Source organism: Typopeltis vanoorti, chromosome 1, assembly GCF_054136105.1.
Source record: "Typopeltis vanoorti isolate ZY-2024b chromosome 1, IOZ_Tvanoo_1.0, whole genome shotgun sequence".
Classification (NCBI taxonomy): Eukaryota; Metazoa; Arthropoda; class Arachnida; order Uropygi; family Thelyphonidae; genus Typopeltis; species Typopeltis vanoorti.
The window spans coordinates 83037969-83050662 of record NC_143549.1 but is presented as its reverse complement, the minus strand read 5'-3'; the positions used below and the strand labels follow the sequence as shown (position 1 = coordinate 83050662).

Sequence of the window (12694 nt, the reverse complement as noted above, 5' to 3'; positions counted from 1 at the left end):
AGCTAATCCTAATGATGAAACCCCAAGTCATACAGTCCGCTGGGACAGATCTACTAACATTTTTCATTGCCATGATGAATTGGAGAGAAAAATCGCAGAATCTAGGGAAATCATCCTCAACCCTGAACATCTAAATAATAACTTGAGCTACAACCTCCCAGATAGTCATTCAGCTGTAATCATGTACTGGTGTTTCATGCGATGCTGCAAGCACGCACTCTCCTAACAATGCATCCAAGTGAAAGAACAGCTTTAAATACAACTACAACGTTTTTATACTAATTATGTATAGAGACTCTCTATGTTGTTCATAGTTTTTTTAACCTTCAGTGTTTAGTTTTTTTTCTTTTATAATGTCACCTGATGAAGACTGTTATAAGCTGAAACTAGTCGTGTTTTACTATTAAATCCCCTTTTACCTAACTCTCAGTTAAAGTCATTCAACTCTTTTCATAATATGTATTTCAACTGAGTCAATAATTCATCATACATGTGTGTATGTGTGTGTGTATATATATATATATATATATATTTGTTTTTTTAAGCTGGTTTTATACAAATTTTTATTTTTATAGTCTTCAGAATTTTATATATATAGATTTTTATATATTTTGCTACTTACTTTTATGGACAGTACATAATAGCAATTATTGCTCATCAGCAATAAATACTTAACAATAGCTCATTCATTAGCCTTTTCACAGTGAGTCTGATTCTATAGGAATTTGTTATAATAATAATATCTTTATTATTTATTTATTTTTTTTTTTTATTTTTGTGGGTGGAAGCCACATATATTATATATATGTGGCTATACTTATATATATGCATGTATATATATATTAACTTATATATATGTAAATTAATCATATATATATATATATATATTTGTATTTTTTCATTTATTTTTTTACACAGACCAGAAACCTTGCCCTAGAGATCCAACATGGAACATTTTCAAGCCACTTCAGACCTTCAGTAAGTGAGGTGGTTGTCCCACACCAGCCAGAAGAGATATTTAAGTATGTAGCCAGTAGAAGATAGACAGTAAAGACAATCACAAACAGCCATGCCATAGCGGGATTTGAACTGCAACCTGTTGATTAAAGAGCAGATATGCTAACCACTTGGTCAACCAGGCATAGTAAAAAGTTACAAGTTTCTGATTATCATCTTGCTATGCCCAGGGATTTTGGAGGTTATAGTGGAGAAGGAGTTGAGATTCAGAATAACACAAAAGATGACTTAGATGTCATTTGATAAACTTCTTCTTCTTCTTCTTGTAGAGAGGCTTATATGCTGGTTAAACATGATAACTAATAATTAAGGAATTGACAGCGTACACTAGAAATATAAATTAAATAAACTTTAATATATACTTTCTGATATTTCGGCAAACATCACGTTGCCATCTTCTTGGGAACTTAATACAAAGCCAAGTGCACGCAAGTACTACATAACAGCAAATGAGAACCGAAGCTAGGAAGCTACCGTTTTCCTAAAGTCCTCATGGTGCACCATGGCAGGCTATATTGGTAGTTCTTGGCCTTTGGGCTGAAGTCTTCTGATAAATGTTTCCCAAATTTGGGGCAGTCTCATGCATCCAAATTTGTTGAGGTTTGGCATGTTCCTAAGGGCTGAGGCTGATTCCATGAATAGTCTTTCATATTTGAACTTGCTGCGGTGTATTACTGTGGCTTTCTTCCATCTTATTCTGTGGCGAGCATCTTATTCTGTCAAGACTCCTCGAAGGGAGCCCCCCCCCCCTAAGAAACACAAAGTATATCATACCACTCCTTAAACTCATTGACCACTCTCACCACTCCATCAGCACAATTTATTCCATGGTTCGGTTCAACCACCCTCCATGCAAAGAAATCACACCTCACCCTCTTGCTCACAGTTTCCTTTCATAACTACTAGGGATGGCCTCTTGTCATCACTCCTTTCTGCTGTTCAACCAAAAGAAAGAACTCCCCAGTGTCACCCCTGTAACCACCTCTCAACAGTTTAAAAGTCTCAATCATATCACCTCTCCTTCTTCTATCCAACAAATTCTGCAGTTCACATTCCCTCAGCTGATCCTCATAACCAAAATGGTACAGTCCTGAAACCATCTTTGTCATCCGTCTTTGTACCCTTTCCACAGTTAATTTATCCCCTTCAATTACTGGGGACCAAATCTGAGAACAATAATCTAAGTGTTGTCTGATCAGAGTCTTATACAACAGAATGATAACCTTTTTATCTCTGAAGGTCAGTGTCCTTCTCATAATTGCAGCAATCCTCTGTGTTACCTTCACCACCTTTGCAATATGTCCCCTAAATTTCAGGTTTCTATCAATCATCAACCCCAGATCACTTGTCTCCCCTACTTCCTCCGGTATAACTCCTCCCATAGAGTATGCAGCATCCTCTGTCAGTTTAATGCATCATCTACATTAAACTGACATTTGCACATTCATTTGCCCATCTATCTAGCTTATTCAAATCCTCTTGCAGGGCTACCACATCTGCACTATTACTAACAATCCTTTCCACCTTCGCATCATCCGCAAACAACTGAATATCCCCTTGCAATCCACTGGCTGTGTCATTGATATAAAGGTTAAACAATATAGGTCCTAGTACTGAGCCCTGTGGGACCCCACTTGTAACCCTCTGCCTCCTTGAAACTGCTCCGCCATACACAACTCTCTGATATCTATCAGACAGCCAATCCTGAATCCAGTTGACCAATCTGATATCCAGACCCATGTGCTGCAACTTAAATATCAGCTTATCGTGTTGCACCCTGTCAAATGCCTTCGCTAAGTCTAAGAAAATTGCAGTATATACCTTTCCCTCATCTAATGTTCTTGTAACTTTATTATAAAAGGCTAGCATATTGCTAAAACAAGAGCACCCTTTCACAAATCCATGTTGATTCTCACAGATAACATTATCCTCATCTGCCCAATGCTGTATACAGTCCCTCACTACTTTTTCCAAGATCTTAACAACTACTGGCCTGTAATTAGACACTTCCAGTCTGTTACCACCCTTATGCAATGGCACTATCTTACCTTCCTTCCATTCTCTGGGCACCTTTCCTGCAGCCAGACTTTCATTGAAAAGCCAGGTTAAAGGCAGTCAGTTCCCTACCACATTCTCTCAAAACTCGTACAGTCCTGAAACGAAATACCATCCATTCTGACAGCTTTACTGACATCCAGAGTACCCAGTATGTGGAACATGCTCTCCTCCTGTACCTCTAAACCTCGAACCTGCTTTATCCCTCTAGCATTAAAACTGACTCCTCTAAGATGAAATACTCCAATAAAGTGTTCATTGAACAATTCCACTATGTCATCTGCATCAGTCACTCTATTCCCATTTTTATACCACAGTATCATTCTTCCACAGTCATTTCTCCTCCTACTGGCCACATAGCTAAAAAATTCCCTAGGATTTTCTTTGGATCCTAGGCCCAATCTCCTCTCATATAACAGTTTTGCTTTTCTTACCACACTAGTCACTCTTCTGGCCTGTGTCTTATATTCTTCATGCATCTTCTCTTCACCTGTCTCCTTATATCTCTTCCATAGAGATATTGTTTGTCATCCACTTTACTCCAAATTGTATCCTCTTCTTCATTTGTGGTATACAACTTACCATTGCTGCTAACAAATATTCTTTCACAATTTCCCACGCACTAATGATAACCCAGCCTTCCAATTTCTCCCTCGATGAAACTTCCTGAAGTTGACATCTAAGACTATTATAATCATGCTTTATAATTCCACATAAGTTCCCGTCTCTTTGATACTGCTGCATGACTATTCATTTTCCAAGTCAAAACCATATGGTCACTCTCTCCAACTGGTGGAAGAGATGTCATCTCAGTTATTATCAACTCTTCTGATTCTATAACCAAATCCAAAACTCTTGAACCTGTTGTTCCCTCTGTTACATGTTGCCTAAGACATTTGTCCCTCAAGAATTCTAGAAATTCCATTCCCCTATTGCTACATGCATCTTCCTCTTTCCAATTTATACTACTCTAGTTAAAATCTCCATTAACAATTATTCTTCTTGCACTTGCCAAACTTAACTGTCTAAACATCTCCTGGTCCCCATTCTCTGTGCTCTTGGGTCTGTAGCAACACCCCACTAAATATCCGGTCTTGCCTACCTCTACCTCATACCACATGCTCTCAAAATCATTTGTCTCACTTCCCTCCAAAAGCCTCCACTCTTAGAGGACATAAGTCGTCACTTATCATAAGCAGTACCCCACCACACTTTCCCCTCCTATCCTGCCCTAAAATGCTGTATCCAGCGACTTCTATTCCTGTTATATCCTTTTCTGTCAACCATGTCTCAGTGATCCCAATAATTTTTGGCCAGGCTGATGCTATCTGTGCCACCAATTCCTCTCCCTTATTCCAGATACTCCTGGCATTGGTATAAAGCATATAAATGCCATTGTTTCTATACCCAGCATTATCCCCTCTAGACTCCACTGGGCTCAGTGTTACCTGATATCGTCTCCCTTCTCCCAAGTATCCATTCCCACAATAGGCCACCCCTGCTATCATCCTCCCTGGGGCACACTGACTCGTTCAGAACAGCAATCTCTCCAGATGCCTACGTCCTTCCTCATTCAAATGTAAGCGGGCTCTCACATACAATTCCTCTCTTTCCTCAAATGCACTCCAAGCATCCACATATGCCAGTCCTCTCTTGTCACACATTCTAGCTATTATGTTTATTCAATATTACTGCTGTTCTGCTCAGCTCGTCATTATCATACCTAGGCAACACGCACACTATTTTTCCTCTCTCTGTCTTCTTCCATGCAGCCTCAAGCAAAAATCTCATATCTCTTGCTGCCCAACTTACATTACCACTCAAGTAATTTGTTCCTACCATCACAATCATCTCATCCACCCTTTCACCTCTCTTAATTGCCATAGCCACCCTTTCTATTGTTCCTCCTGGCAAACACTCCTCACGTATCCTATCTTGAACACCACAGATCATTGAGTCACCATACATTGTACCTCTTACCATTCCCTCTCTCCTATTGTTTCCCTTCTCTCCTCTTCTTTCATTCCCATAGGTCTCTCTCATTCCTTCTCCTCTACTGCTATTGATGAAGAGGTAGAGGACATTGACATATTTGATTTGATATGTACATATTTGATGTATGATATTTTATTTCCACTTTATATGGTTTATATAAAGTGGAAAGTATGTGGTTTATATGGTTAATATGCTCAACAAATAATCACTTGTTTGTTGAGCATATAAAGAGATTTTGAAAAGTTTTTCAGTGAAAAGCAACTAAGGCAACATTAAGTCTGCATTAACAGATATCATGATAGTTTTAAAGAGATGAGACTGAGAAGGCTGATTGATTGTGACATCTAAATTGGTGAGGGGTTTGTACTGCATTAAAGAAGAGATTTTTTTTCATAGAGCAGTTGTGGAAAATAGGGAAAGACAACAGGCTTTGAGTGAGCAAAAGCATCATTCTTGCTTTCTGAGTTGATGGCAATTGTCTGAATGTTTGGTGAATGTAGAAACAGTAGCTACATACAAAGTGTAGTATGATGAGTTGAGTGGGATAGCAGAGAGTTCTCATGATGATTCTTTTGATTCTGTGGAGATGTTGGTGATAATAATAATGATCAATTCTGTGGAACAAGATCCTACAAAATATCCTTTTTTTTTTTTCCTTTTTACTTGAAATGCTAAAATATATTTGTAATTTTCAGACTGCAGTCCTTTATCATTGTGTGCTGGGTAGTCCAGTGAATCTGGTCTCTCCCAAAAGGAAATGTGTCACTCTATGCTGAAAGATAGGACATAAAGCCATCCCTCATCTTAAAAGATTTCATTGAACTTTTATTATTACACAGGCCTGCGATGGAAAAGTTGTCTGACAAGTAATAATTAATTCTTATAGATTTTTAGGTTCTGAGTTCAGAAAAAATAGTAAAAAAAAATTTCATTGCCCACCAATTTACCCAATTTCTAATTTTGTGAAATAATGAAATGCTAAAATATATTTGTAATTGTCAGACTGCAGTCCTTTATCATTGTGTGCTGAGTAGTCCAGTGAATCTGGTCTCTCCAAAAAAGTAAATGTGTCACTCTATGCTGAAAGATAGGACATAAAGCCATCACTCATCTTAAAAGATTTCATTGAACTTTTATTATTACACAGGCCTGCAATTGAAAAGTTGCTTGAGAAGTAATAATTAATTCTTATAGATTCAGGTCAGAAAAAATAGTAAAAAAATTCCATCACCCACCAATTTTAGGTTCTGAGTTCAGAAAAAATAGTAAAAAAAATTCCATCACCCACCAATTTTACCCAACTTCTACCCAAATTGTGGGTTGCAGAAATTGGTTGATAGGTGGAGAAGGGGAGATATGATTGAGACATTCAAATTGCTAAAGGGTTTCTGTAAGATTAATTCAGAGGATATTTTTGAGAGATCAGGACTGGTGGTGGGAGAACTAGGGAACATCTATGGAAGCTGGGCTAGAGTGTCGTTAGCAAGGATGTTAGAGCTGGGTTCTTTACTTTTACAGTGGTGAATGTGTGGAATAAGCTGCCAGAGTCTGTTGTGGGTGCTGTGACAGTGTGTGAGTTTAAGGCAAGGTATGATAGATACTGTGAGAATGTCAAGTAGTTGTGTGGACATGATGTTTAGGGCCTTACTCGATGAGTCTAAGGCCTCCCTTTTCTAATTTTATCGTTTTTATTAGTAGTATTTGGATTTAAATTCAATGCATTGGTATTTATTTTCATTCTCTTTTATTTACAGATAATTAGTTGTATAAGTGCTTTTTTGAAGTGCCTTTTTAGGAAAAATAAAGAAATTTCCACAAAACTTCTCATTCTTAACATAGGAGAGGGAGGGAGGAATGCAGATATAAGTGCAGGTGGCTACTTTGAATCTGATTTGCCGAGATAATGGATGACTTTCCTGTTGTCACAAACACATTTTCTTGTGTGATTCTTTAGTTGAACTTTAGTCATGATAGTATCCCACCTGAACCTTTTTCACAGACCAATTTAAACGACTTGGTCAGAGATTTGGGTCTTCCTAAGGAATCTGCTGAACTGCTGGGCTCGAAACTAAATGAAAAGAATTTGTTAGCCCCTGGCACTTCTTGCTCATGGTTTAGATATAGAGAAAGAAATTTTTCTTCCTTTCTTTTCAGATGAAGGTGATTTAGTTTACTGTAGCGATATTATTATTCAGGCCTCCATGGAGTCAAAAGACTCATCGAGGGAGGTCCCTCCTAGGAAACACAAAGTCTATCATACTACTCCTTGAACTCATTGACCATCCTCGCTTCCACCACTCCATCAGGCAATGCACTCCATGGTTCAACCACCCTCCATGCAAAGAAACCACTCCTCGCCCTCTTTCTCACAGTTTCCTTTCGTAACTTCCAGGGATGGCCCCTTGTCATGACTCCTTCCCGCTGTTCAACCAAATGAAAGAACTCCCCAGTGTCAACCCTGTAACCACCTCTCAACAGTTTAAAAGTCTCAATCATATCACCTCTCCTTCTATCCACCAAACTCTGCAGTCCATACTCCCTCAGCTGATCCTCATAACTAACATTGTACAGTCCTGAAACAATCTTTGTTATCCGCCTCTGTACCCTTTCCGCAGTTAATTTATTCCCTTCAAATCCTGGGGACCAAATCTGAGAACAATGGTCTGACCAGAGTCTTATACAATATAATGATAACCCTTTTATCTATGCAGGTCAGTGTCCTTCTCATTATTGCAGGAATCCTCTGTGTTGCCTTCCCTACCTTTGCAATATGTCCCCTAAATTTCAGGTTTCTATCAATCATCAACCCCAGATCTCTTGTCTCCCCTACTTCCTCCAGTTTGACTCCTCCCATAGAGTATGCAGCATCCCATTGATTTCTGGACTAATAAGCAAATTCTACGTAAAATATGAAGTCATCGATTGGAGGTTGTTTATCGATTTCTCAAAAAAGAAGCTGCAAAGCTGTGCTTCTCCATAATTACAATAAGTATGCTTCAGTACCAGGCACATTCCATGCATTTGAAAGAACGATACGAAAATTTAGCCTTCGTTCTCAGCAAACTTAAGTACACTGATCATGAATGAACAGTTTGCAGTGTTCTTAAAGTCATATCTGTGATTTTGTTACAACAAAGAGGATACATCAAATACCGGTGCTTTTTGTGCGAGTGTGACAGCCGAGATCATGAGCAACATTGGATCAAGAAGGAATGGCCAGAAAGAGTCACATTAGAACCTGAAAGTTAAAATGTGTTACACAAAACTTTTTTTTACCCCTAATTCACATAAAACTGGGATTGATGAAGTAATTTGTCAAGGCTTTGATGAAAGAAGGAGAGTGTTTTAAATATATCTGTGCAAAATTTCTGGGATTATCTACAGCAAAATTGAAAGAAGGTATTTTTATTGTCCAGACATCAGGAAACTGTTTGAAGAAAAAATGGCAACTGTTGGAAAAAAAAGCGTGGAAAGCTTTGAAAGAGGTGGTTAAGTTCATTATATTAAGTAAAATAAAATGTGTTTTAAAGCTATTTTACTGTAATATTGAGATCCATTTTGTGAAACATCCTTACATAATAGAGAAAAATGGAAAAGATATTTGAAATCAGCAGTCAAAAATAAATCAGAAACAGTTAATTGTTTCCAGACAACTTTTCATGATTCGAATTTTGCAGGCCTGTGTTATTTGATGGTAGATTAAAAAAAAAAATTAATCTCTTCCTTTCCTCCTATGAAAATCCTTCATATAGCCACTTCATTACTCTTATGAATTTATACTGTATGAAAATTCTAAAATTTCTTTTGTTTTCTTGGCAAATGAAACATAAAGAAATTTTGTTTCATTTGCCAAGGCAAAAATGAAATTCAAAAATTTCATTTTTGCCTTGGCAAATGTGACTACTTAAATGCTTAGCATATGTGAATCAATGAATAATATCTATACTGTGTTAATGACAAAAGAAACGATTTGCTCTCCACTTTTTTTGGGTTTAAGATGTAAGCAGTTTAACTGTATATTGGCAAACTAATTGCTGTGGGGTAAAGAGAGAAAGAGAGAGACTGATGTCTGATTTTAAATGAATATTATGAAATGTGATCTTCTTGAAATAAGTATAATATAATATTTTTATGATATTTTATTACTGGAGTAGTATAAAATTGTAGATTTGAATTTGTAATTAATTTAATATATCATACAAATCTTTGGATATTTATGAAGTAAGAAAGAAAGAAAGAAAGAAATATTTTGATGCATATTTTGTCCTTTTTTTTTTCCTCCCAAATTTCAAGCAGATAATTTTTGCTTCCCATCTTTACCCCATCCCTGTGCATGATTAGTAATATGATATTCTTTTGTTACTAACAACTGCTTTCTCACAGCTCTCTCTCGGTAGATGATGTATACCTTTCTCAGTATGGCAAAAAGTCTCCATGTGGCAGTACTTGTGACTCCCCTTGTAACAGACAATTCCGTCCCTACCTACCTTCCCCTGCTGACCTCTGCAGTAGCTGTGATGCCAGCTCTTATGGAGAGGGTGATGAGGAACATTGTGATGTGTGCAGTGAAGAAATCCCTCTCCGTTCACTGAGCCATCAACCTACCGCTAATACAAGTTGCTCTACATTAGCTACACACACTTCTACAACTAGCACTCCACAGCATGAGCCTACTAATAAAATTAGAGAGAAGCTGCCATTTAGATCTCAAACTTACATTTGTGCTGAGTATGTTTTCTTCTGCTGCCTGGTTAAAATATATTAATATGTTCTTGTTTGATTTAATGATATATTAGGTTAAATGTTAATTCATAAATCAAACTGATTTCGAAACATTAAAGATACTCTGTGTGATACAATTCTCTCTCTCTTTCTCTGTGATGCATACATGCATCAATATAAATTATTTCAATATTTGAAATTTGAAACATTTAAGGATAAATTTTATATGAGATATAGAATATATATGGTGAATGTTTTCAGAAGGACGAAGAGATGTTGGAAAGGGTCCAAAGGTGAATGACTAAGGTAGTTTCTGCCTCTGGAATGTCGAATATGAATCTCCCTCAGACTTAATATCCTCTCCAACTTCTAATTTTGTTGGTTGTAATTCTGCAGCTATCATCAACAATGCCCCACTTCCTATCCTGTTCCTTCTATCCTCCCTGAACATGCAATAACCTTTACACTCTATCCCTGTAATTATATCATTTTCAGTCAACCAGATTATTATTATTACTATTACCATTATTACCCAAGACCCCCATGGAGTCAAAGACTAATCTAGGAAGTCCTTTTATCAAACAGTGTTTTAAGCACACTCAAATTCCCTGCAGACACCACACTCTCAGACAAGGCATTCCAATCATTCACAACTCTGCATGAAAAAAACCTGCTTCTCACTCCCCTAATCACACTCTCTTAATACAGTTTCCAGGGATGACCTCAGGTTCTCCCCTGATCTGCCACTATTTTCTATAGAACCTCTCCAGCATTTATCCTATAACAACCCCTTACTAACTTGTAGGTCTCTATCATATCTCCCCTCTTCCTCCTGTCCATCAGACTCTGCAAGTCGCATCTTCTCAATCTTTCCTCATACTTCACATTCCATAGGTTAGAAACTACCTTACTCAGTCACCTCTGGACCCCCTTTCCAACATCTCTTCGTCCTTCTGAAAACCAGGTGACCAAAATCTGGGCACAATAGTCCATGTGTGGCCTAATCAAAGCCTTATACAATGGAAGAAGAATCTCCCTACTTCTACGTCAGTGTCCTCCTCATCATTCCCAGAAACCTTTGTGTGGGTTTACAATTTTGGCTACGTTTCCCCTAAATTTCAGATTCTTATCCACTATCATCCCCAGATCTCTAATTTTTTCCACCTCTAACAATATATCCTCACCAAGCATAAATTCTGCATCCCATCTTTGTTTTCCAAATTTTACATTTTGCAACATTGAACTCACATCCCCATTCCCGTGCCCAATCACTCAATTTATTCAAGTCTTCTTGTAAGGTCACAACATCTCTACTTTTCATGGTTCATCCCAACTTTGCATCATTTGCAAACAGCTGAATATTTCCATCCAAACCTTCACCAATATCATTAATATACAAGTTAAACAGCAATGGCCCTAAAACAGACCCCTGAATCACACCACTAGTAACTTTCCTTTTCCTGTATATCGCTCCCCATACACAACTTGTTGATACCTATCAAATAGTTAGTCTCCAATCCAATACATCAATCTAATATCCAACCCCATCTGCTCTAGTTTGACTATCAACTTATCATGCAGTAATCTATCAAAAGCATTTACAAAATCTAAGTGTGTTACTGTCCATGGAAACAGTCACCTTATTGTAATAAGTAAGTAGATTACTAAAACATGACCTCCCTTTAGCAAATCCATGTTGTCCATCAAAGATAATACCATTGTTGTCAACCCAATTCTGGATCCTAGTTCTCACAAGCTTCTCCAACAACTCAACTACAACACCTGACACACAGATAGGCCTATAGTTTGATGCTTGCGTTCTATCACCTCCTTTATGAAGTGACACAATCCTGCCCTCCTTAGGAACTTGACCGAGTGCAAGACTCGTATTAAAAAAATATATCAAGGCTGGCGTCAACTCCCTTGCACATTCCTGCAGAATATGTGGTGATATATTATTAAGTCCCACAGCCTTATTTACATCTAGTTTGCTCAACTCCCCATATTCCTCTTGCTCACTTACAGTCAGTCTCTCCTCCCCATCATCAACTGCTCTCAATCTCTCCATGAAGTCACATTTACAAGATTGAAAGACCTTAAAAAAATTGCCGTGGCAAGGATTTGAACCTGGGTTATTGCGGCCACACTGTAATATCTTAACCACTAGATGATTACATCTGTTAATCTCAGTGATCTGAGTGAAGTCAGATCTCAGTGATGCCTATAATTTTTGGTCAAGTTGAGCTGACCAATGCCAAGAACTGATCACCCTTATTCCTGATACTTCTTGCATTCATATACATGCATTTTAATGTCCCTTAATACCTATAGTTATCCCTTGTGTAAAATCATTACCAACCCATTTAAATTGAAGACCTGTGAAATCCTGTTTGGCATTGCATAATCATTACTCTATCCATGTTTGTATATCACATGGATGGACAGGCACATGCTAGATTTTATCCTCCCTAATATCTCTAATTTCCCTGGTTTTGCACTACAACACTCTCACTAAACAACAATTTCTCCAAACATCTAACTCCAAAATAATTGAAGTCAGTCCATCAGGCATATGCAAGTTCTTTTGTCCATCAGATTCACTCCATACATCAATAAACTGCAATCCGTCCCTCCTGCACAATCTTCTTATTGACTTATTGGTAATCATTGCCCTTCTTCTCAGTTCTGTCCTATAATACTGAGGCAGCAGACTTACAATCTTTACTTTCTTGCTCTTCATTTTTGCTTCCACTAACTACTCTGCGATGGAAAGGAATGGGATGACCAGGGATCAAGAAGAAACAGTTGGAATTGAAAAGGTTAAAATGAAGAAGCAGAAAGGGAAATGGCCCCAATCGAGCATGGAGAGATCACATCGAGTGAGTGGTAGTATCAGTGGACTAGC

The 12694-nt window shown here is 37.7% G+C and overlaps 1 protein-coding gene across 1 annotated transcript in view; it reads left to right on the top strand.

Annotated features, from left to right (window-relative positions):
* The window catches only part of LOC150110163 (muscle calcium channel subunit alpha-1-like), a 1246847-nt gene that overhangs the window by 1164437 nt on the left and 69716 nt on the right, over positions 1-12694 (top strand). The window contains exon 43 of the mRNA XM_090391329.1: positions 9451-9795. Coding sequence (XP_090247455.1) covers positions 9451-9795 — 345 coding nt within the window. The remainder of the gene's footprint in view (positions 1-9450; positions 9796-12694) is intronic.